Source organism: Aquarana catesbeiana, linkage group LG01 (assembly GCF_042186555.1).
Source record: "Aquarana catesbeiana isolate 2022-GZ linkage group LG01, ASM4218655v1, whole genome shotgun sequence".
Classification (NCBI taxonomy): domain Eukaryota; kingdom Metazoa; phylum Chordata; class Amphibia; order Anura; family Ranidae; genus Aquarana; species Aquarana catesbeiana.
The window spans coordinates 246,351,602-246,378,491 of record NC_133324.1 but is presented as its reverse complement, the minus strand read 5'-3'; the positions used below and the strand labels follow the sequence as shown (position 1 = coordinate 246,378,491).

The 26,890-nt window shown below is 41.5% G+C and overlaps 1 protein-coding gene across 1 annotated transcript in view; it reads left to right on the top strand.

The window, feature by feature from the left end:
* KNTC1 (kinetochore associated 1) overlaps positions 1-26,890 on the top strand; it is a 521,537-nt gene that overhangs the window by 322,879 nt on the left and 171,768 nt on the right. The window contains exons 41-49 of the mRNA XM_073627545.1: positions 4,198-4,326; positions 4,409-4,525; positions 11,840-11,949; positions 12,037-12,241; positions 14,438-14,527; positions 15,505-15,676; positions 24,063-24,121; positions 24,814-25,030; positions 25,408-25,481. Coding sequence (XP_073483646.1) covers positions 4,198-4,326; positions 4,409-4,525; positions 11,840-11,949; positions 12,037-12,241; positions 14,438-14,527; positions 15,505-15,676; positions 24,063-24,121; positions 24,814-25,030; positions 25,408-25,481 — 1,173 coding nt within the window. The remainder of the gene's footprint in view (positions 1-4,197; positions 4,327-4,408; positions 4,526-11,839; positions 11,950-12,036; positions 12,242-14,437; positions 14,528-15,504; positions 15,677-24,062; positions 24,122-24,813; positions 25,031-25,407; positions 25,482-26,890) is intronic.

Here is a 26,890-nt window from a genome sequence, read left to right as displayed (position 1 = left end):
CCAACCCTCTGATCTATATTCCAAACCTGCTTTCGGAATTTAAGGCCTATGAAATGCTGTCAGGGTTCCGAGTTAACTACCAAAAGTCAGAGGCACTGAACGTTTCCTTGCCGGCCTCCACACTAGCGCTGCTACAAGTGGACTTTCCTTTCAAATGGGCCTTGGAACACATTAAATATCTGGGGATTCGTCTCCCCAGAAAGCCAGACACATTTTCGCTGAACTTCCCCCCCTCTACTGACGACAATCAAAAAAGACTTGCAGTCCTGGCAGAACGGCATGTTCTCATGGTTTGGATGGTGCAACATCGTGAAAATGAATGTGATGCCTTGCCTATTTTATCACTTTCAGGCAGTACCCATCAGGGTTCCGAGCTCAATTCTCAGGGTGGTGAACCGTGTTTTGGTCACTTTCCTATGGACACTGAAACAGCCACGGCTGGCCCAATCTACCTTGAGATTACCCAAACTCGGTTGGTATGGCCTTTCCAGATGCTAACCTTTACCACATGGCATGTCATCTGATACGGGTCCTCTACTGGTGTCCCCATGGTGAACTCAAACAGTGGGTCAGGGTGGAATGTGTCCTGTCGGGACTGCCACTTGAGTCCCTACCATAGTGCCAAGCAGATCTACCCCAGCAGATAATGGACCCACGATAGGGGAGACTAAGAGGGTCAGCCGGAAGGCATTTCTGGACCTCTTGGTAGCGCCCCTACCGTCGCTGCTCTTGCCCATAGTGGGGAATCCAGCTTTTACCCCTGGACTCCAAGACCCCAGATTTCAGGACTTGAAAATAGCGGAGCGTTCTCAGGCTCGGTATTTCGTCACAGACATTGGATAACGAGACAACAAGTTATGGCCGACCCAGGCCTGTCAGGGTTGTCCTTCTCGTAAAAGTTCCAGCTGGCACACTTTCTTAGATCCCTTCCACCCCCGGCGTTGTTTCAGAGGTTTCTTACCACCTTCGAACAGCATTGCCTGGAACAATCTTCACTCCCCCATGCAGTCTCTCTAACCTACCGACTGTTGACAACACTGCTAGCAGACCACAAGCCTCCGTATATTGCTGGGTGGGAGAGAAAGTTGGGGTTTGAACTGACTGAGAAGCAGGTATACAGACTCTATCTGTTTTCTTACAAGACTTCGATCTGCGCTAAACGCCAAGAAGCAGGTTTCAAGGTACTAACCCGGTGGTATCACACCCTGGTAAAGATCCATAAAATGTTTCCCCAATGCTCGGATTTATGCTGGAGATGTGGAGAGGAGTGATATAAAAGAGAAGCTGCGCTGGCCCAAAAATAAATATATGTGAGCAATGTAACGAGTAGCAGCTAGCACACAAACAAACCAAGTCACATCAAATATATATAAAACAAGTGCAGCGCTAAACCATAACTGAAAACGTGTAAATAGCAAAAATAAATCTGTGACTAATGTAGTAACTATCAGTAATGTGAATCAACACAAAAACATCTGAAGTAAGTATAAATGTCTATGATGCAATGTGCTAAACTCTGCGACCAGAGTCCATAAATAAAGATGAAAAAAGTCTTCTCAGACAGTGAGGGTGCTTAAACATAGGACGTTGACCGGAAACTGAACTGCATAGCAACCACAGGCAACACGTCATGGACATCTAGAGTTGGATACTCTTACCCGATATTGTGGGACATATCTGCCATATAGCAGTAAGTCTGTCAGAGCCTATGGAGGTAGCCTCCCGTGGAATCCACCCAGATGTTATCCCTTTGGTCCCGATCTCAGGCAGGGTTGTCACTTGGGTCACGGATAGCCAGGATCGTCACAGGTGGGGATTGTCCGCTCACTCGCATGCTCTCCAGTTCCAGGCAGGTTCAAAAGGTCAGAGGCAATCAATCATAGATGAGATCATGGAGAAAAAAGAGAAAAGGGGTTCCACATGGCGTAGGTCAAAAAGTAAAAGGATTTTATTGGATAAAAAGCCTTACAAAGTAAAAAAGCGATCACTAGATAAAATAGTGGCAACGTGGGAAGCAAACGCCCCACGCGTTTCGACTATAAAGCCTTCAACTGGCTCCCTCCTCCACATTTTTTGGTCCTGCCGGCTCTTGCAACCCTATTGGACAGAAGTTCATCGTATCGTCCAAAAATTTACCGACAGAAACATTTCAAAAGATCCACTTGCATCCCCAGTAAAGTATACAGAAAGTCTATTCTGCCCCTCCTGATCACAGGTGCCAGGGGTTGCATCCCACTGTTCTGGAAGCAGACACAGTCCCCGTCGATTGCCACTTGGTTGAAAAAGTTTGCCAATATAAGTGCGATGAAAGACCTGGTAGCTACTGAGAAAGGCCTTCACAAGAAAAATACTAAAAAATGGTTCTACTGGCGTGAATTCGTATACTCTGAGTATGCAGGACTAGCTCTAAGTCTCCCATGAAAGGAGGACACATCCGGAGAACTCTTCTGCCTGGATGAGGGTTTAGACCGCTGGACTTCTACCCCCCTTTTTTTTTTCTCTTCCTTTATCTTCCTGCCCTCCTTCCCGCCTCCTCTCCTTTTTCTCCTCTTTGGGTCCCCTCGGGCCAACTCTGACTCTTTGAACTTTTTATAACGCGGTTTACACCGCGGAAAAGTGACATGCGGGGTATGGAGACTACTCGATCTGGACGTTAGTCGTTTGTATCTATGTGAACAGTCAAGACTACAAGTGCATTAATTCAGATGTAATGATATCCTCTTCTGTATTGTTTAAGTCCTTTGAACCCAATATCTGCAGACAGTCTCTGTATTATACCGTGTGTCTCTCTCCTTTTGCAAAAATAAAGTAAAACTAGCGACGCTTTACCGCTAACGCTGCCCGCGGCTCAGTGTGAAAGGGCTTTTACTGTATAGATCTGGTGGATAAAAGGCTTGAATTTTTTTTAGGCCTTATTTTCCCCTGCAATCTGCTATTGTGACCACATCCATCTGCCAGATCTTGATACTATACACCAAATATCCAAAATGGTCCTCCTTTATGTTGCTTTCTTACTCAGTTGTTGGCCTGCAGAGCACCAGTGCTCTTTCTTATGTGTGTGTTTTTTTTTTTTGTTGGGGATGATTATATTATTGTCAAAGCTGTATAGCAATAAAGTAACCAAAACCGATAACAGATATACACTCGTTCTTTTATTGTTCCTTTTTAATAGTAGCTCAAAATGACAATGAAAACGTTTACATACAGCAAATAGGATAGTTAGAACTATCCACATAAAAATAATCCTAATTTTTCAACTATTGTGGGAGAGCCTTCTCGACAAATCCCTGGAAAACTTTAAGGAGGTCACTGGGCCAAAACCCTGTTATCTTTCACTTGATTTGGGTATTATTTTAGTTGGGCTTTTGCCACAGAATGTTTTCAAAAAAGTGTGTTCAATACCCATTGCTATTTAGAAAATTGCAGTCAGATTGTGTTGCTAGGATTTATATTGAGATATAAAGTACTTTGTGTTTATATTTTTATTGAACCTTTTTTTTTTTTCCTGGTGCTATAAGGGTAGCCATAGGTAAAAAAACAAAACAAAATAAATTCCAAAAGCATTTAACTGTGTAGCCAAGTGTGTTTGTGAAAAGAGTAGACATTCCACAAACTGGCTTTATTTCAGGCTAGACTGTAGTGATCATCCAGGAAATAATGTTCTAGAAAATCGGTTCTACCCCACTGGTTGGTTTGGGAGTGTTTTGTAGAGTTTTCAGTTTAAATTTGACCATTAGTAGGCAATCATCTTGGATCCAGCTGAATTTCGATCCATGTATGGCACCCTGGTTGTACACAAGCCGATCTGTCAATCAGCTTGTGTACAACTAGCCTGTCTGGTATAGCTGGCAACACTAATTGTTGTGTTCTGCCGGCGGGTAAGGCTTCCCGCTGGCAGAACAAAATGGCACTACAGAAGAGATTGCCCCATCAACACTGACTGTGTTAATGGGGGGTGTCAAGCACTTCCCTTTCCTTCCACCCATGGGGGAAGGAAAGAAAATTGCATACTCTATGGCCTGCCTAAGGGCCTACACTTGGTCAATTGTATCCAAGTTCCTTGGGCATCAGAATTGTTTGATAGGTCCATAAACAGACAGATTTTGCTTGACTGCTGAAGAAGTTATTCTTGGGCACAAGCCTTCTACTTTTTATGCTATTCTTGATTGATTTTTATTTATTTTTTTTTGTCTACAGGTTTTCAATTGCCGTTTAGTGGACTGCAACCTTGCGCTGGGTTATTGCACACTTCTACCCAAGACAGACGTTTTCACAAAGTTGTGGGATGTCATAAACAACACATGGCAAAACTACAACAAGGTTCTGGTATGTTCCAGATAATTTACAACACTTGAAATATTTTTTTTTTCTCTATTGAAAGTACTCCACTAACAAATGTCATGTGCAGGCAGTAGCAATCGTTGGGGCCCAGCTTGCATTTATATGTCAAGAAAATGAAGAAAGAAAGAAATTTCAAGACCTTGTAACTGATGCTGTATGGGGTACCGCGCTCAGTAGCTTTGGAGTAAGTTTTCCATGTAATGATTATATAATGATTTTAGGTTATGAACTATAGTTATTCTACAGATTAACCTTTTAAAGACAAAACACATTGCTTGCTTCCAAATTCAAATAAACAACTTTTTACTCTTTGTTCCTTTCATTCAAATTTTAAATTGGCGATTTCTTTCAGGAATTCTTGCTATTCAAATGGACATTAATCACCAGCAACACATGAGCTAACTGATTAAATTATACAGGCAATCAATGACTTTATAATTGTCTCAAGTTTGGTGTCAAACATTTGCCTGTATTGTCCCTCAGATGCACAGTTGTTTAGATGTGTCTTATGTCCAAATCCAACTGGATGTTTGTTACTGTAAAAATGTACCTTTCTTTATAGTACAACAATGGACACAGAGGAGTTAATAGTCATTACTGTATGGGTTATGCTGCTACCTTCAGGTGAATAGACGCTGGCCAGAAAAAAAAAGCCAGGAATCCCCACCCAGGCATAACTCCCAGCTAAGCCTTTGTTTTGTGCTAGTGTCTAAAGGTAATGGGTGCTCTCCTGAGCCTCTCTGGAGATCTTTTTTTTGGGGAATATTTCTTTATTTCAGAGCCTGTTCCTAACACCCAAATCTGGGCAGAGGTAGGGCCCTACCTGGATCAGCCACTACTACAAACAGGCTAATAGCAACTTTACCCAGACCCCTCATAAAGGAGCCGAGATGGCCTGTAATGTCTGCCATTTGGTACTGGACCCTGTGGGCAACTATCTTCAATGTACACCGTACCCAGTGATCTTGCTGACAGGGTGCTCTACAGGTCGATGTCGGTGTTCCTTCTGCAGGGGAGTCAAGTGCCCATGGTGATGTGTGAAGTTTGGTCCTAATAGGCTTGGCAGCGCAAACTGTTAATCGCCACCTCCTGTGTGTGTTGCGTTTTAGAGCCTAAGATGGCAAGTGTTTTCCTCTTATGGGGTAATGTATAAGCTGGGGGAGTGCCAGTCGGCTATTTTGTGTCCCTTTCACTTCTATAAGGATACTTTGCCCACACTACTTAACAGCATTCGCCTTATATCTCAGCCATCCGGCCTTCCACAACCACTAACCGAGCTGACTTCAGGGGGGTGCGTGAATATTTGGGAGGTACTGTCAATTTTATCATCCCTTATCAAGCCCTGAGTTCTCACAGGCAGAGAGGTTGTGAGAAGCAATAGCTCTCCTATGGGTCATAATCGCTCTGAATCCCTGTTCGCATATGGTATCTCCACTGTTTCGGGGCACAATCCTCATCTTTGTGTCAAAGAAGGAATTCTCTGTAGCTATTTGTAGACTGCGAGATCAACTCTTGGGAGTTCTCACTAGCCTGGGATGCAAACACGAGTGCTCTCCTCCCCCTTCCCCTTTTACAGGAGGATGAGGCATCAGAGGAAGTTCCATTGGAGGAGGAGGAAGTAGTGGAAGCTATTCAGGATCTGGGGCCCTCTGTAGATGAGTCCTCTCAGGAGGTAACTCAAGGTCCAGGGTTGTCTCGGAAAGAGAATGCTAAAGGAGGCATCCTAGCGAATGCGTCGCATCAGTCATAAGTTTTCATTATCTGAATCTTCTTCCCCTAAAGTCCCTAGCTTTGGGTCCTGGCAGCCGTCAAAAATTTTCCCAAGTCCATTCCAGTGCAGGAAGTAAATGCTGATTGGGCTCACCCAAAGAAGGTGTTTCTGCCACCTAAATGTTTTTCTCATCAGTAAAAGGAAATAAAAACCAGACTGAGCTCAACCTCAATGTAAGAAATATATCTGCAATATATTATAAGGGGACCTAGTGAAGTAGTCTGACACATGTAACAATATAGAAAAAAAACTTTATTTAACACCAATAATCTAAGCAATACAAAATCCACTACCCGAAAATAAAATCATAATTGGCCAATTATTAAAAACACAACCATGGCAGCTGCAGGGAAGTTATGTAAACATCACCCCCCGTTTCCCCAAAAAGAGTATTAACAGAAATTCATAAGTGTATGAGCCCCAAAACAAAATTAGTCCCCATGCAATAAAAAATGTTTTTTAGGGATCTGAAGTTTTTACCAAGGAAGGAGGACCTGAAGAAGGACGCTATACCCTCTGAAACATGTTGTCATAGTAAGCCAAGCGTCAGACATCAGCTGTCTCTATTCTATGACCATGTGGGTGTGCACCCGGGCTGAGTCTCTCTGTCATCAGATGATCCTCGTTGTGAGCAGGCGTTTCATGTGCAGCTTGTCAACTGCTGCATGGTAACACACACTGAGACTTTAGACTGTCAGTCATCTGTACTAAATGTGAGTGTTCAGGCTTCATGTACACTGCTGCTGGTAAACGGACATTTAGGAGCAGTTGGGCGTTTTTTTGTTTTTTTTCAGCTGCCCTTGAACTCTCCTCTATGTTCTCTTATGTACACAGGGTCATTTATAGTCGTTTCTAGGCAGTTGAGTTTAGTAGAATTTTTTGGAAAGCAAAAAAATGCGTTCAGAACGGATGTTCAGAGGCATTTGAAATGCCAAACGCCTATAACAGCTTGTAAACGTGGCAACTCGCGTTTAGCCGCGTTTTGTTTACAGGCGTTTATAATTTTTGACTATTTGGAAAAAAAAGCTTCTAAACGCAGAAAAACGGACATTTTTAAACGTCGGTTACTATCTGTCAAGTTAAATCGTTCAGGGGAGATTGTTAAACGTCCTGTGTATATTAAGCCTTAGTGTTACTTTTGATACTTTTTATTTCTAAACAATAAACAGTATTGCACCAGGAGCCGATGCGCTCTGTCTTTCTATTTATCTTTGCGTCCATAACCAGAGAGATCTACCCAAAAATAAAATCATAATTGGCCAATTTTTAAAAACCCAACCATGGCAGCTGCAGGGAAGTTATGTAAACATCCCCCCGTTTCCCCAAAAAGGAGGAGAGAAAAAGTATTAATACATATTCATAAGTGTATGAGCCCCTATGGGGGGCACAGTCTACATAGACGAGATCAAAAACATAAAGTTATCTCCTCCCTATTGTGATATTATAATGTATAGCTTACAACTTAATGCTTTTGGGGATGCCTAGAAAAAGGGATCCTTTATTAGAATATATTCCAGGACTGGTTTAAAGTTCAATTTTATTCCAAGTCCATAAGGAAGATCTTCTCATTGGTGTACAGAAATCCAAACCACATATGAATAATATCTCCCCCCGTATGGCTAGTAGTAAAATTCCTTTGGGCTGTAGCATGACAACCTACATATAAATGATGTAATGGGCCCATACATGTGGTTAATGGCATTTAAAGTCCATGAGGGCTGTGTAAGTCCAACCCCCATATAAACAGCATGGAGTCAGAGTGAATAATGGCATATGTATCAGATGTCAGATATAATTGGAAAACTTGCAGGGATAGGTGCCCCTGTCATCCTCCAACTGTGGTTTGTGATCCATCATTGCCCAAAGTGGCTATCAGTTTAAATCAAAGGAGAATGTCCAAGCCATATAACACTTAAATAGAAAGTGTACTTGACCATCTTGAAATATCCACGTTGTACTTGTAACAAATGGTAGTTTGAGTCCATAACCAGATTAAATAAAAAATACCAACATAGTGCTAAAGTCCAGTGAGTCTTAAAAAGAGCAAAAATAAGAGCACAATGAAAAAATCTACAGAAAAAAGATTAGTCCCGTGCAATAAAAAAAGTTTTGTTAGGGATCTGAAGTGTTCACCAAGGAAAGGGGGACCTGAAGGAGGCTATGCCCTCTGAAACATGTTATCATAGTAACCCAAGCGTCGGACATCAGTTGTCTGTACATTATGACCACGTGGGTGTGCACCCGGGCCGAGTCTCCCTGTGAGCATGCGTTTCATGTGCAGCTTGCCAACAGCTGCATGGTAGCACACACTGAGACTTTAGACTGTCAGTCTAAACTGGATCCAGCCTGGAGCACTGCACTTGAGAGAGTTATTACAGCTTTACACAGACGCGCTTCTTATCTGTACTAAATGTGAGCGTTTAGTGTTACTTTGATACTTTGTATCTCTAAACAATAAACTGCACCAGGAGCCGATGCGCTCTGTCTTTCTATTGATCTGTCTGAATGGAGGAGATGGGGGAGGAGGTATCCGAGAAGCTGGTAACATGGGAGCAAGGATGGAAGCCTGACCTGTCTCGCCAGTCACACCGCCTGCTTCAGAGGCAATTGTCACTCATCCTGGATGGGTGACAATTGCCTCTGAAGTAGGCAGCGTTAACGGTCAGGCTTCCAGCTGTGCTCCCATGTTGCCAGCTTATGGGATACCTCCTCCCCTATTGCCTCCATTTTTCTAAGGGACTAAGATCTCTCTGGATATAGACTCATAAACTACCATTTAATGAAAAATTACGCTGTGCTAAAGTGTGTTGAATATGCCACTATTGTGACATAATAAAATTATTGTGCATATACATAACCATGTGAAATGTGTAAGGGTGTATACACCTGTGCAAAAGTGTGTGAGATAAACAAGGTAAACAATAACCACATATGAATCTGTATACCTACATATGTGAACACTAAAATCATAAATTAACAAAACCTAATCAAAATCACATGATATTCATATATAAAAAAGGTAAATACAAACAAATGTCAAAAAAATGCTACATGCCAGACAAACTACAAAAGTGCTTAGTGTCACACAATGCATATAAATATTAGTCCTCAGTTCTCAGAGAATAGGTGCAGGAACTCCCCCTTATGACTCACCCTTCGTCTCTGCCCCCCTACCCACCTCCGAGCACTGTCTCTTGGCTCCACCCCCTACCCACCTCCCAGTACAGCTCCTTTTAGAGAGTACAGAACCAAATATTTTGTGCTACTAAATTGTATGGATTTTGATAGACCCCACCACAGCAACAATAGATACCCCACACACACACAACAACAGACCTCCCCCAAGCAACAATGGACCCCCCGCAACAAAATATCACCGCAGCAACAATAGATCCCCAGTGACAATAGATCCCCCAGCAGTCAGCATCAATTGACCTTCCAGCACACCTTGCCATAGAATACATTCAGTGCTGGAGGTGCCGGAACTGCGTTCCCCCGCATTCCCGCTGAAAAAAAGCCCTGGTCCTCAGCAAAATCGGAAAAACATATATAAAGTCCTGCACACAAATAATAAAGTGCTTGTGTGCAAAATTCAACGGTAATGTATTTAAACATGCTGGTAACTCTCCAAGTGCCACAAATCATGCGATGGTGCAATGCGGTGACCCCTCAAGGTAATCCGCTCACCTCAGAGCGTGTGACTAAGTCGCTAAACAAAGTCAAAAACGCTTATGAGCCACCCAGGGCTCTGTGCAGATCGCTGGATCCCAGGCTCCAATGCAGGATAGATGAATGGATAAGAAAAAAGAACCATATAGTGTGATCTCGTTTAAAATTTTATTCCAAAACAGATAAAACACTTCCCCAAATGGGGTACTCACATTGCCCATCGAGGGGCCAGGACGGAGCGAAAGGCAGCAACAGCTGACAGTTGATGGGATGAACGCCATATCCTCACTGCAATCTTTATTCAAATGCTAGATTGAGAATGGTGCACTGACGCACCTCAACAATGTGAGGTCCATAATTTTTCACCTTTGCAGGGCTAGAAAGTCAATCCCCTGGAAGGTGTACCATTATATTTGGGTGGTTTTTGTAATTTGGTGTGAAATCTGTTCCATCTTCAAAAGTATGTCATAGAACAGACTCTAGCTCTTCTTGTCTGGCCAAATGTCTTTGGCTTTGATTACTATCAAGGAGCAAATCTTGGCCTTGGTCATGCTTTTTCAGAGACCTGTTGCGCCTCATTGCTTAGTCAAAGCTTTTGTTCAGAGTGCCACTCAGATTCTTCCTCCTATGCAACGCCCTCCATCTCCATGAGATCTTACTTGGTCTTGTCCGTTTTGCAGTCTTCCTTAGAACCCCTCCAAGAGATTCCTTTGCCAATTCTTACACACAAGTTTGTGTTTTTGATGGTCATTACCCCGGGCTGCAGTGTCTTGAAGTTGGCTGCTTTTTTCTACAAGGGAACCTTTCCTGGTTCTTGACTAGAATACAGTGGTGTTCAGGCCTCAATCCTCTTTCTTTCCTAAAGATGCCTTTTTTCTTTTCACCTGATTCAGGACATTGTGTTTCCAAACTTGTCCTACATCTAAGCGTCTAAAAGAGAAGGCACTTGTTGTCCAGGCTGTTTGCAGTTTATATGAAGTATATGGTTCCGTTTCCACAGTCTGATTCCCTACTTGTTCTGCCTGAGGCACCTCATAAGGGTCAGGCTGCTTCTAAATCCACTATTTTCAGGTGGATTGTCCGCTCACATCTCTGGCTTATGAGATCACGGGCGACATTCCTTCTTCCCTGGTTAAGGCCCATTCCACTAGAAGTTTCAGTACTTCCTGGACCATTCAGCATCAAGCTTCTTTTGTTCAATATTGTAAGGCTGCTACATGCTCTTCTCTTCACAGGTTTACAAAGTTCTACCAGGTTTACGTATTTGCCTCTTGTCGCCAGTTTTGAGCGAAGGGTCTTGCATCTGGCTTTCATTTCTGTCTGGGGATTTGGGCTTGCTGGCCTTGTTGCTGTGTTGCTCACCCCTCAGATTCATTGTTTTAGGACATCACTTGCAGTAATGACTAATGCCTCCTGTGTCCTGTAATGACTAATACCTCATGTGTAAATATACAATAAAACAATTGGCATTTTCAGTTTACCTGTTATCTCCTTTTCTTGGAGTATATCACAGGGCACAGGGATCCCTCCCCAGTGGCTTGTGTCCCTCTTGTTACAAAAGGCTTTGCTGAGCTGGGAGGGGTTTTTTTTTTGTTTTTCTGGCCAGTGTCCATTCACCTGAAGGTGGTAGCAGAACTTGTGTACTAATAACTACTATATTGACATTTCTTTGTCCTGTGATGTACTCCAAGAAATGCATTTTACAGGTAAAAAGAAAAATCCAAATTTTTCTGTTAAATGCACTTTTGTTATATGGTGCAAATAATAAAAGTCCTCAAGCAGACCTAAACCCTATAATTTCCCTCCTTGCTCCCCACTTAACACTTACACAGTCTCTAGCGATGATTGGGAGCTGGCGGGATGGGTTCCCATTCATTTGGCCACTGTGACAGCAAAACCATTAAGGAACGATAGGGCTGTGCGGGGAAGGTTTAGCTTTGCTGCTGTGAAGAATTAGCACTTTGCTTCTTTATTTGTGCCATTTAGTTTGTGTACTGTAGATATACTTTTTAATAAATGCTATTTTCATTACTCTAATTCAGATTATTTATATTACAGATTTCTTTCCAGTCTGCCTTCCGACAAGGACCACAGCAGAAGAAAGAGCTTATTTCAACATTAGTTCAAAATTCAAGTGTGGATACAGAACTCATACTTAAATACTGCAAGTAAATAGCTACTTATTGTTTTTAAGAGCTGCTTTGCCCACAGTTATGTGAATGTACAGTAATTTCTTAAAACTTTTTTTTTTAAAGTACATTTATGTTGGATAGTGATGCTGCACTACAACTTTACATAGAAACGCTGCTTCTGTCTGGTTCAAGCTGGAAACACAGCCGTGAAGATTGTGCAGGGGATTCTGAACAGCATGCTAAGCTGGTGACTAAAGCAAAAGCGATCATTCCTCTGCTAAATACCACAGAAGACCTGGTTATTAGTCTTACGGGTATACTGCATAAGGTAAACTGTGCCATTTATTTCTAAATCACCTGTTATATGCCAAACCATACATTTTATATTTTCCAAATAACACCTTTCTTCTAGTCTTACGGGTATACTACGCAAGGTAAACACTGCCATTTATTCCTAATTCGCCTGTTGTACAGTATACCCAACTATAAAATATATTTTTTCCAAATGACATCTTTCAAAAATCTTAGTGTTGCAAAAGAATATGCTGTTCTAGTTTTTTACTTGCATGCGCTTCAGTCTTTCATGGGCTTCAGTGCAGCCCCTTTTGTTATAAAAAAAATAAATAAATAAAAAAATGGGCAGGGGGCACATGTGCTCTTCTAAAAGTAATATGGTGGCTGCCATTGCTTAACTCTTGTGTTTTTTTTTTTTTTTTTTTTTAAATGTTTGGTGACTGTCATTGCACTGACTTTCAAGAAATACACTCACCAGCCACTTTATTAGGTACACCTGTTCAATTGCTTAGTAATACAAATTGATAATCAGCCAATCACATGGCAGCAACTCAATACATTTAGGCATCTAGACGTGGTGAAGACTATTTGCTAAAATTCAAACCGAGCATCAGAATGGGGAAGAAAAGCTATTTAAGTGACTTTGAACATGGCATAGTTGTTGGTGCCAGCTGGCTGGTCTGAGTATTTCAAAAACTGCCAATCTACTGGGTATTTTTACGCACAACTATCTCTAGGGTTTACAGAGAATGGATTGAAAAAGAGAAAATATCCAGTGAGCGGCAGTTGTATGGAGGAAAATGGTTTCTTGATGTCAGAAGTTTAGAGGAGAATGGGCAGACTGGTTCCAGATGATAGAAAGGCAACAGTAACTCAAATAACCACTCATTACAACCAAGGTATGCAGAATACCATCTTTGAACGCACACCACATCGCACCTTGAAGCAGATGTGCTACAGGAGCAGAAGACCACACTAGGTGCCACTCCTGTCAGCTAAGAACAGGAAACTAAGGCTAAAATTCACACAGGCTCACCAAAATTGAAGATATAATAGAATAGAAGATTGGAAAAACGTTGCCTGGTCTGATGAGTCTCGATTTCAGCTGCATCATTCAGATGATAGGGTCAGAATTTGGCGTAAACAACTTGAAAGCATGGATCCATCCTGCCTTGTATCAACGGTTCAGGCTGGTGGTGGTGTAATGGTGTTGGGGATATTTTCTTGGCACACTTTGGGCCTCTTAGTACCAATTTAGCATCGTTTAAATGTTACGTCCTGCCTAAGTTTTATTGCTAACCATGTTCATCCCTTCATGACTACAAGTGTACCCATCTTCTGAAGGCTAATTTCCAGCAGGATAATACACCATGACACACAGCTCAGATTATCTCAAACTGTTTTTTTTTAATATGACCATGAGTTCACTGTACTCCAATGGCCTCCACAATCACCAGATCTCAGTCCTACAGAGCACCTTTGGGATGTGGTGGAATGGGAGATTTGCATCATGGGTATGCAGCCGACAAATCTGCAGCAACTGCGTGATGCTATCTTGTCACTATGGACCAAAATCTCTGAGGAATGTTTTCAACACCTTGTTGAATCTATGCCACAAAGAATTAAGGGGGTCCTTCCCAGGACTAGTAAGGTGTACTAATAAAGTTGGCCGATGATTGTATACAGGTTAGGAGTTTTGCCTTTTAATTGCTTCATGCTTGTTTTGTTTTGGGCCAGATCAATACCCAGAAAAAAAATTTCCTTTAACTCGACAATGCACATTAAGGCAAAGGAGGGTGGTGTTTTGTTTTGTTTTTTTTGCTTTGTTTTTTGTGTGTGTTTTTTTTTGGGGGGGGGGTTTAGAAAAACCTGCCATCAGGCTGATGCATCTGTTATTTTTAGAAGGTGTCTAGGAATGACTGCCTAGTATTTTTTGTGACAGGTTTGCTTTAGGTTGTTGCTATTTTCTGCATACAAATAAATATTTCAAGGAGTCTCTAGTAGTTGAGCCCTCAAAGCCAATCTTTTCATACAGTACAGTATATACCGGTATATATTAAAATGTCACTGTATATCCCTTGTGTTCCCAATTTGGGCAGTGTTTTATTCAACAAATATATAATGTCCGCGTTACATACAAGTATGAGAAATCCATGTGGCCATACTGTTGCTCTGGCATCATAAATCACTTAATTGTTTCCTTGTGTCCACTTCATAATATCTCTTTCAGATGGATCCCTATGACTATGAAACTATTGAGGGGACTTTGCAAGTTATAATGGCTGCAGATGAAAAGAATACCAATATCCAACTTAGTCAGGTAGAGTAACCTCATTGGTCCCAGTCCCAGATTTCAAAATGTTTAGTGTTTATTTTATATACTGTATTTATTGGCGTATAACACTCACTTTTTCACCATGAATATTGGGTGCAAATAGCGTGTGCGTGTTATACGCCAATACTTCAATTTTAGCTACCTCGGAGGGGACAGGGAAGGAGGCGGGACGAGCGCCATCAGATTACATACAGTGAGAAACTCCTGTTTACTTGGTGGCCTCTGTAATAGGAAGTCCCGTCTCCTGGGCCGCAATTGGACCACTGTTCTGTCTATCATAGGAGATTCTCACTGTAATCTGTCGGCGCTTGTCCCGCCCCCTCCATGTCCACTCTAGGCTGCAGATGGGCATCGATCAGGCTGCACTGATGGCAATGGTGAGGCTGCTGTATTGATGTGGACTGGTGAGGCTGCATTGATGTGGACTGGTGAGGCTGCATTGATGGCACTTGTGAGGCTGCAGATGGGCATCAGACTGCATTGATGGCAATGGTGAGGCTGCAGATGGGCACTGACCCTTATTTTGCTTCAAAGTTCCTTATTTAAAATTTAAGTTTTTTTCATGAAACTTCCCTCTTAAAATGAATGTGCGTGTTATACGCCTGTGCGTGTTATACGCCGATAAATACGGTAGTCATATTACTGAGCTAATATTGATCTGATTTGTAAGTGACATTTAGATGTTCTAACAGGGCGATATTAATCTGTTGTGATATACTTGTTTATTCATTCAATTTGAATAAATTATGCTATAATAGCATATTCATGATATTTTAGCTTTTTACTTTAGAATAGTAAAAAACACAGAATTTTTTGTTTTGTTTGTCTACATCTGTCATTGCTTTTGTATCTGAGGACTTCCCCCTATCTTATTCAGGATCTATTAAAAACCTACAGAGCTTCATGGCTTTTTCTATGTATTTCCTATATTTTCTATTATATTTTGGCATTTTTACTTGTAGGCTTTAAATTTGATCAATCTTCTTAAATCTTACAAGAGGATTTCTCCACCTGCTGATATAGAGCACCAGTACATACTGGAGCATGGCATTGCAATGTCCAGTGCTGCACACACTAGACTACCCTTCCATTTGCTTTTCTTCACAACCGCCTCAAGCTTCTGGGCCATCATATGTAAGTTGCAAGTATTCATGTGGATAAATAAATAAGCATTTTTTATTAAAATGTTATGTTTAAGCCTAGCGTCTGGAGTGATGGTATTAAAGCCGCATCCTCCATCCACTTAACTTTTGCCTCTCAATATTCCCTTCTAAAGCAAATTGTTATTATAAGCTCAAAAAGTGCAACCTACACCACAGATCTGGGCTATAAAGTTAAGCTTGCTTTATACTTTAAAGTTGAATTGCTTTCTTATTAGTCTATAGAGACGCTCCTGAAAAAAAAAATGTTTTGTACGGTAAAATTATTTTTCTTGGAGTCCATTGAGGGAAACAGGAAGTCTTAAACTTCCAAGTTATACTGCCACTGTAGGAGGATTGGACACTGGCAAACAAACTGTAGGCCAGCCCAGGGAATAACCTCTCCTACTACCAGCATGCCAACGTTTTCTAGCAAATCTGTAATGAGAGCATAATCATGTGTCCCTCAATAGAATCCAAGGCAAGCATTTTACAGTGAGTACAGAAATCCTATTTTCTTTCTTGTCCATTATGGCTCACAGGAAGTGTTAAACCTTCAGGACATCCAAAAGCAGTCTGAGGGGTGAAATACAAAGCAAACAACGTAAACAATAGAAAACTGGGGGTGTCTGCAGTTAAGAGTCATCTGAAGGACCTTATGCAGAAGCTGGCAGATGAGGGAGAGATATCAACCTGGTAGAACATGTGAACCAAAGACCAAAATCGCCTTGTGGACGAGAGTACAGAGAGAAATGTCTCTAATGGGTTCAAGTGCTGGCTTCTGAAGTACAGAGAGAACGCTATTCAGATGTCATGGGGAAATAGACCGGGGAAGTTGCATGGGAGACTCCCTTGAAAAAAGGTATTCATCAAAAAGTGAGAGGCCAATGGTCTCTTTATTAGAATGGAAAGTTCAGGCGCTTGATGCTGAGGCTCAAATGTTAATCCAGACCCAACTGCAAGAAGGAAATCATCCCACGGAGAACCCCTAGACTCTCACACCTAGTGACATATGCCTCTCAAGTCCAATGATAGACCTTACAGTAAGTTGAATGCTTAGCCTTCATTTTAGTAATTAAAGACTGAGAGATTCCCCTGTTCTTTAGAACCTGGGCTTTAACAGCCATGACGTTAAAGCCACTGACTGAGAAGCAGGATAGTAAATTGTTCTTTAAGACTGGCAGGACCCATGGTGCTTCTGCTAGAAGTCTTGCCATGTTGGCATACCACATCCACCTGGAACAATGAGACTTACTATTTCAATTTAAATTCTATGAAGCAGATGAGGAAGATGTTCAGCTTGGCCCCAACCAACTGAAAAAGTGTATGAAAAGCTGGAGTTCAGCTTTAAGAGTTTGAACCTGAGGGTCTGAAGCTTCTCCTGAGGAAGAAAGACTCTGCCCTGAGATGTGTCCAGAACTAAAGCCAGATATCCCAAACAATTTCCGAGTAATTTCCAATGATGATTTGTTTAGCACCCACCCAAACCTCTACAATGTCTGGACAATTAAGAGATACATTGTATGACCGAGGCCTTGCCAACTCTTCCCTCAGCAGGAGGTCATCTAAGTATCCCACAGTGGGGATAATACAGCAATATAGGGGTCCCATTACAAAGCACATAAAGCTTTTTCCTGGTGAAGGGAGACAATGGCAGGTCTGATTAATTCCATCAAGAGTTTTTGGGCCCAAATGTAAACTGTGTTCAGTGCCTTGATGTCTAAGATGGGACAAATACCTCCTTTGGGTTTGTGAACAAATTAGAGTAAATCACCTGAAACCGTTCTGCTGCAGGGACTGGAGCAATAACACATTGATCCATTAGATATAGTTCTGCAAGTCTATGGAGAGATGCAGGGAGATTTGAGGTATGAAAATAAGGAAGGGGCAGGGAACAAAACTCGAGTTTGTAACCCTGTGATGACACCTCATGCACCCAGGCATCTAGAATGCAAGATGTAGAAGCATCCTTAGATGTTCCTGCCCTCCAACTCTATAAAATAGGGGTGCACCTTCATGCAGAGGAGGAACTCTTCATCTCTTCACAGCACGTTGCATAGGTTCCCTGCACTGGGTAAGGTAGGAGTTTTTGCCGTCAGTAGCATTCTTGATGATATCAACAGTCGATCCATGCTTCTAAATCCATGCATCTCAGATGCTCCTTGCAAGAGAGCTTGGCAGTCCAGCACTTTAGCCAAAGTGTCCAATGCACTATAGGGAGGCAATTGTAAAAAAAAAAGGCTTCCAGTAAACTTTGATCAAAGAAAAACAGTATGTGTTGGTTCAGTGCCTATGATATAAGTAAATTGTGCTCTCTTAAAAAAAAAAAAAAAAAATTGACAGCCGCAGTTGTAATGTGTACCAATGCAAAAAAAACTTAAAGTGGATGTAAGCCCTTGCATATACCTAGTGAAGTGAACAGCCTCAGATGATACACCAAGATTAAACAAATCTTCCTACATAAGTTTTACATGTATATGTGCTGTCTTCAGCTTTCTATATTCTTTAGAAAGTGCACATTGTATTAGAAATCTTTCTAACTGTTTCAGCAGAAGTTATGCTGATAACAGAACGGAGCAGCAGAAAGACACGGTGCTTAGAGGTTTGGAGAGAGAGTAAACACTACAGATATGTGTCCAGGTCAGATTTCAGGAATGGAGTTTACAACCACTTTAAATATTAGTGAATAGGCAGCCGCGCTATTCATAAATACCATTACATGCAGTACACAAGTATATACAGTATCTCACAAAAGTGAGTACACCCCTCACATTTTTGTAAATATTTTATTATATCTTTTCATGTGACAACACTGAAGAAATTACACTTTGCTACAATGTAAAGTAGTGAGTGTACAGCTTGTATAACAGTGTAAATTTGCTGTCCCCTCAAAATAACTCAACACACAGCCATTAATATCTAAACCGCTGGCAACAAAAGTGAGTACACCCCTAAGTGAAAATGTCCAAATTGGGCACAAAGTGTCAATATTTTGTGCGGCCACCATTATTTTCCAGCACTGCCTTAACTCTCTTGGGCATGGAGTTCACCATAGCTTCACAGGTTGCCACTGGAGTCCTCTTCCACTCCTCCATGACGACATCACGGAGCTTGTGGATGTTAGAGACCTTGCGCTCCTCCACCTTCCATTTGAGGCTTCCCCATTGATGATCAATAGGGTTTAGGTCTGAAGACATGCTTGGCCAGTCCATCACCTTTACCCTCAGCTTCTTTAGCAAGGCAATGGTCGTCTTGGAGGTGTGTTTGGGGTCGTTATCATGTTGGAATACTGTCCTGTGGCCCAGTCTCTGAAGGGAGGGGCTCATGCTCTGCAAGACACACTTATCTTTGTACTCCTCACCTGGTTGCCACCACAAACGCTTGACACCATCTAAACCAAATAAGTTTATCTTGGTATCATCAGACCACAGGACATGGTTCCAATAATTCATGACCTTACTCTGCAAAACTGTTTGTGGGCTTTTTTGTGCATCATCTTTATAAGAGGCTTCCTTCTGGGACGACAGCCATGTAGACCAATTTGATGCAGTGTGCGGCGTATAGTCTGAGCACTGAGAGGCTGATCCTCCCCCACCCCTTCAACCTCTGCAGCAATGCTGGCAGCACTCATACGTCTATTTCCCAAAGACAACCTCTGAATATGATGCTGAGCACGTGCACTCAACTTCTTTGGTTGACCATGGCAAGGCCTGTTCTGAGGGGAACCTGTCCTTTTAAACCGCTGTATGTTCTTGGCAATCGTGCTGCAGCTCAGTTTCAGGGTCTTGGCAATGTTCTTATAGCCTAGGCCATCTTTATGTAAAGCAACAATTCTTTTTTTCAGATCCTCAGAGAGTTCTTTGCCATGAGGTGCCATGTTGAACTTCCAGTGACCAGTATGAGAGAATGAGAGCAATAACACCAAATTTAACACACCTGCTCCCCATTAACACCTGAGACCTTGTAACACTAACAAGTCACATGACACCGGGGAGGGAAAATGGCTAATTGGGCACAATTTGGACATTTTCACTTAGGGGTGTGCTCACTTTTGTTGCCAGCGGCTTAGACCTTAATGGCTGTGTTTTGAGTTATTTTGAGGGGACAGCAAATGTTCACTGTTATACAAGTTGTACACCCACTACTTTACATTGTAGCAAAGTGTCATTTCTTCAGTGTTATCACATGAAAATATAGAAGAAAATATTTACAAAAATGTGAGAGGTGTACTCAGTATTGTTTAACCAAAAAATTTCAAATAACAAACGTCCCATTTATTTAAGCCCACTGTGCTCTTGCAGGTGCTCTGTATAGTTATTCTTATACTTTGGTGCTTGATCTGACTAAGTGCATGTAGTGCCCCACATGGATTTGCACTCACCAGCTTTGTATGACCAAAGGTCGCTAGTATGGTCAAACACGCTTGTGGGGCGTATCTCCTGTGTTTGTTTGCCTTCTGTTGCTAATACCACTGCAGGTCAGCTTCTGGGTCTTTTTATGGCTGGGCTCATCTAATTCTTGGCCAAAACCTGCCCCAGATATTCAGGCAAGGTCCAGCGTCCCACAGGCTGGGCTCTCCGTGTCCCCGGTCCTCTGTTTTTCCTCTCTCCAGCACAACACACACATACACTTTCTGGGCATGGCGGCTGTTAGCCACCTGGATGGGCTTGCTTTCCTGACATCTGGGCATGGTTTCTTGTTGTGGGCGGGGCGCAGAGGAGGAAATCGGGATGGAGACGCATTTAAAAACCTGGGGTAGGTGTTTTAAAACAAGCCAAAGTCTACTCTACAAGATGTCTTGGGGCCAAGAATTAGATGAGCCCAGCCATACAAAAACACAGAAGCTGACCTGCAGTGGTATGAACAGATTAACAACAGCGAGCAAACTTAGCACAGGAGACACTGGATTTAAAAGTGACATGCCTCACAAGCTCTTTTGACCATAATAGCGTTAGTTGGTCATATGCATGTGGTGAATGCAAATCCATGTGGGGCACTACATGCACTTAGTCGGATCAAGGGCCAAAGTATAATAACTATACAGAGCAGGGCTTTAATTGTTTGGAATTTTTTGTTTAAAAGATTTGAAAAGTCAGATATGGTTTGTCAAAATCGGGTGTCGTGAGGGCCCTGCCAGCAAGAACAAACCTCTGGAACAGGTTTCCAACAGCTTATCATTTGGGTTTTTAAAAGCGGATGCATTGTCCACTAGTATGGTATTTGCATTGTTGGTGTAAGACACAGTGGGAACAGACCATTTCTGAACAGAAATTCTCATCAATCTCATACAGAGCCAGCAAGCACATTGGGGGAGCAATCATCTTCTTTTTTTTTCGGGTGCTTTCAATTTCCGTAGAGAAACAGTTGGGAAAGAGGGTGCAAAAGTAAAGTTTTTGTGGCCTTAGATGTTCTAAATGACCCAGGGCTGTTAACAGCACTGGTAAAAGCAACAGGTGATCCTTTAGCTTCAGAATCTTATGCACTACAGCAGTAAAAGCCAAACCGGTCTCCTTTAACCACTTTAGCCCCGGAAGATTTTACCCCCTTCCTGACCAGAGCACTTTAACTGACAATTGCGCTGTCGTTCGACGCTGTACCCAAACAAAATTTGCGTCCTTTTTTTCCCACAAATAGAGCTTTCTTTTGATTACCTCTGCGGTTTTTATTTTTTGCACTATAAACAAAAAAAGAGCGACAATTTTGAAAACAAAAACAATATTTTTAACTTTTTGCTATAATATCTCCAAAAGTTTTTTTTAAAAACAAATTTCGTCATCGGTTTAGGCCAATATATATTCTTCTACATATTTTTTGTAAATAAAATCGCAATAAGCAAATATTGATTTTTTTTTTCTGAGCAAAAGTTATAGCGTCTGCAAACTATGGGAATGGCATTTTTATTATTATTATTTATTTTATTTTTTTTACTAGTAATGGCGGTGATCTGTGATTTTTAGCGGTATTGCGACGGATAGATCGGAGACTTTTATGACACTTTTTTGGGACCACTGGCATTTATACAGCAATCAGTGCTATAAAAATGCACTGATTACTGTGTAAATGTCACTGGCAGGGAAGGGGTTAACACTAGGGGGCAATCAAGGGGTTAAATGTGTGTTACCTCAGCATGCTCTACCTGTGTGGGGATGGGAGTAACTAGAAGAGGAGCCATATCATTTTTCCTACTTAGTAGGAACAAACGATGTGGCTCCTCTCCTCTCCTCTGACAGCACAGGGATTTGTGTGTTTGCTGGCGTGCGTGCCCACCGGCCACACGCATCGGGTCCCCCGCAGTGCAGCACACATGCCTGCCCTCTGGTGGCCGAAAACGGATAGGACGTACCCATACAGGATTTCACCCAGGAGAGCCATTGTGCCGCAGTATATCTGCGTGACACAGTCAACAAGTGGTTAACTTGAGAGCAATAGCAGCAACTGTGAATTTCTTAGGGTTAGCTCATTTGAGCAACTCCATATCAGACATTATCTCTGCGACCGATGGCTCAGTAGCTACTAAGGCTGCGGACAGGTTAAATACAGAATATGTGGGTGCGAGAACACTGCAATCCAAGTCTGAATACTGGATAAAGTTCTGCGTGACTGTGGTAAAGACTTCAGTCGAAAAAGGGCATAGGACCCATCTACACCCTACAGAGCCAAAAGAGGACTCTGAAGATGGAAAATGATTAGCAACAGACATCAACACCATTAGTAGGCGATTACTAAGCTCTTAGTGGAAAGTGTTCTGAGGGCACCACCTCAAGTACTTAAGGCAAGACCTCAAGTACTTACAAATTTAAACAGCTGGTAGCAGGTGTAGGGTCAATGACCACAGGGTCGGATGGCCTAAAACGACGAAAGTCTGAGGGGTGCAGCAGGAACAGATTAAAGTTTTATGTGCAACGGTTTGGAACTGCAGCGGGGAGATGCTTCCTTGCCGCTGTATGGCAGAAAATAGAGCATCCTCGCGATACACCCAGCAGATAACATCGGCACTCTGTCCCACAGCATTAACCCATTCCATAAGAAAAGCCTGCCAGAAACTTGGAATAATGGTGGCCAATGACTGATAAAACGAGGGTGTGACCAGTCTATTTACGAATTGAGTCTTCTGAGACAGGGTAGTGCTAGCAGGTGTGGACCTGGAAAGTTCTCTGTAGCTAACTTAACCAAAATGGAATCTGTAATGTGTCTCACAAGGAACCCAGTGCTTTGAAGTTCATGGTCCAGCTACGCCTGCAGTGTTCAGTCAAATAGAGTCCAGGTGCCATACAGTCTAAAGCCAGACTGAATGCAACTGCGTCAGATAACTGCAAGTTGCAGGGAAAACCCTAACAGAAGGGTAAAAATGAGTCCTGATTGAAGAAATAATGTGATGAAGTTCAAGGTTTAAGACTTTCTGTTTCTAACAATGGATAAGAAGAAAAAGCTGTCCTTGTGTCAACTAATACATGCTTGCAATGCCACAGAAATGCTGTCCTGCATGCCTTTCTGTTTGGCATTAGCCAGGCTACACTACAGCTTTAAAGCGGAACTTAACTCAATAAATAGTTTGTTCCCTTCAAACAATCACACCCTCCACTTTCAAAAATGTGTTTTTTTTTGTTTGTTTTTTCTGTGTATGGTTATATGTATATACAGTATATTTATAAATATATTTTCTTTATTTCTCATCTGGCCTAGGCCAGAATGACCTAGCCTTGGTCCTGCAGCCACCTTGGTTACTGGTGTCACATCTCCCAGGGGGTTGCAGCACCAGGAACATGGGGGGGGGGGCGTAGGAGGGCAGGCCCAGCACAGACCTGGCTGCTTAAACATGGAAGAGGCAACCAGTTGAAGAGGACAAAAATGGCAGGCTATGTTACCCAAACAGCAGCCAGTAGGTAAAAATGACAAAGTGGGCTTTACCACTGCTTTAAAATCTCTATATATTTTTGCAGGTTAATTATGATCCCTTCATAAGCAAAAGAAAGTCCACATTCCACATTAAGACCTTTTTTACTCATTTATGCTTTCTAGATGTGTCCAAAACATTGTTTTAGAGAACATTTATTATAGAAGGGTACTCTGTGCTAAAATGAGAGATTTTATATATTTATGCATCACAAATTCACATTTAGTAAATAATGGAATTACATTAACTTATGGCCTGTACACACAATCCGAAAATCTGACAGACTGTGCGTTTTTCTTTTTGCATGCTAGTCGCACATCTAAAATGGAGAGGTTACTAAAGTTATGAGAATTTTTATACAACAGAATAAATAAATATTTTTCGTACGATTTTCGGAACGTGTGTACGGGCCATTAGGAATGCAGAAAAAACATTTTGATTTTTTTTAATTTTATTTTTTGTCTGTCATGATCCACTCTTGTTCTAGCTGCTGAACTAAGTGAAGAGTCCTTCCCGTCACTGCTTCTTATCTCCAAACTCATGAAGGTGAGAATGCACCAAGTTTTAGACCAGCATGTATGCTTGTGGGGGGAAAGGGGGTAATAATAGGATCATTTTTTCAGTCAACATTTGCAAGATAAGAGCTAAAAAAAAGTTTAGAAAAGGCTGGCTGTTTTTATTTTATTTTTTCTTCCTTTATTTTAGATTGTTATAACTTTGTGGTAAATACAGTTCTCTGGTTCATCTTAGATAAGCTGTACTTTGAATATTCAAAACTGTAATCATACCATTGTAAAATATGTCAAGTATTGAGAAATAAATATTGCCACCTATAAACCAAAAATCATTATGACTTTGAATATGTATTTGGCAAGTCGTATAGATTGCATCCATATCTACTTTACATAAAACAATGCTAAAGTCTATGCAAACTGGTCTCAACTTAACCAGCATTGTCTGGTTAATGTATAGGCTAACATCTTCTAAGGTCCTGCTTTAAAGCTTAATGTAAATATAGCATGGCAGCAGCAGCACCGAGAGCCGATTATAACATCGGCTGGGGTGCCGACATTGCTGGATTCCTGGACAGGTAAGTGTCCTAATATTAAAAGCCAGCAGCTACAGTATGTATAGCTGCTGACTTTTTTAATTTTTTGCTGGGTGGGGGGTGGAACTCTACTTTAAGATAAACTGTCATTTTTGGCTAATGTTCTTTATCTGTGACTTTCAAATTTTAGGTTTCACTGGACACTTTGTATATGACCGCTGTCAAGCATGTGTTTGAGAAAAGTTTACGACCTAAAGCCCTCAAACTTAAAAATAATGAATGTGCTTCCCTTATTAACAAAGAAACTGCAAAGACTGTGCTTACTATTCAGTCATACCTTCAGTCTATTAGTAACCCAGAGTGGGCTGCAGCTATAGCTCACAGAATTGCACAAGAGCTTCCAACAGGTATGTACCTTAGATCAGTCTATGTATATGTACAACTAAGCCTAGTACACACTAAAGCGGGTTGATGGAAAGAAAACTGACAGCTCAGATTGGAGCCGATGTATTAACAATCCAATGTTGGTACAGCAATCTCCCCTGCTGAGCTACTGTGTTCTGACAGGGGGATGCCCCCCCCCCCGCCAGAACACTCCAGTCAGCACATTCAGCCACTGGCTTGATTGGCTGGCTGCTGGTTTTCCCAGCATGCTCATCCGACAGAAGCGAACCAAATGTCGGATGGTTTTTATTGAACCGGTCAATGTCGCCCGACATTTGGCCCGTGTGTACTAGACTTAAGGCGGTAGTTTTCATGTTTTTCATTTCTGATTTTGTTTTAGGGCCTGATAAAATTCACGCATTAAAATTTTGCTTACATTTGGCTGAAAACTGGAAAAGCAACACATCTCCTAAGGTAATGCAATATTGTAATGAAATAATTTAACTAGAAAGTAATTGTTTTCATTGCATTTTACCTGTTCGTGTTTTGTATGTGAATTACTTTAAAAAAATTGGTCTCATGCACATCGACTAGTGAAAATAAGCAGCATTTATTCTAGCAAATAGAATACATTTTAGGCTCATACACACACATTTATGTGCATTCAGACACATTTACACATGTTTTTCTGCTCAAAAGCTTTCTTTGGTGAGGGGGTTCTGTCTGTAAACTCTCCTCTTCAAATACTTCTGTAAACACCTTTGTGTGCATGGCCACTTAGGCTAACATAGAGTTGCTTTTACAGACAGAATAAGAAATGACAAGGCCCAGGATCTATGTTTACAAAAGTGTCGTTTTATTGTCCTATACAGTGCGAACATTATGTGGACCACATTTTCTATTTTAATAATATATATTACTAACTACATCATCCTGGTGTTAAATGAACACACATTTAACTTTACTTATATTTTGGCTAATCTGCATACAGAATTTTAAAGAGAAAAGCATGTGCCATGTGTAGATTAAATAATACTTCATATACCCGCAACCTGGAAATTTTAAGGTTTTGTGCTTATTGGAAGTAAAGACTATTAGTACTTAGTGTAATTCATATTTTTCCATTTCCAATATAGAACTTAAAATGCAGATCACGGTGTCCTGCCAGCAGGCTGTTCACTTTAATTTTATTCTCATATATACATTATGTATTCGTAACAGAGACCAATTAGAAGTTAACACACACAAATATTTAAATGAAGATTGACAGCCCCTCAAAATTTTTTTGTGAACAATTTCCCTTCACAAAACTTCTGGGTTACCCTTATGATCCCACCTTAACACAGTTGAAAGTCATCTGATCTCCATCTATAACCTAATAGGGTCTCCCCCAAATATTAGAGAACAACGCCAACACCCCCCCCCCCCCCCCAATAACACTGACCCAGCTTTATGTGAAATTTTCCGTTGGCCTGATCTCATCCTACCGTTTGTAAGCAATAATTGTAAATTGCCGCCCCCCCCCCCCCCCCCAGCCTACAAAAAAGCCACAATCTTCACACATTTGAGAACATTAAATCCTTTCAGTACTTGAAAGACAATCAGACATTCCTTCAGCTGAGGTTGTAAAGCTTAATTTTTTTACAAAATAACAATCATTCATGTTATACTTACCTGCTCTGTGCAATGGTTTTCCACAGGGCAGCCACAGACTTGCTCTTCTGGGGTCCCCTCCTGATGCTCTCAGCTCCAATAGTGCTGGCATGCTCTTACACATATAATGGGATTACCCCAAAGACAAAACATTGGATGGAAGTCTGTAATCCACTGATATCCATTCGTAAAGATAAGTTCACCTTTTGACAAAAACTATAATAAATGCA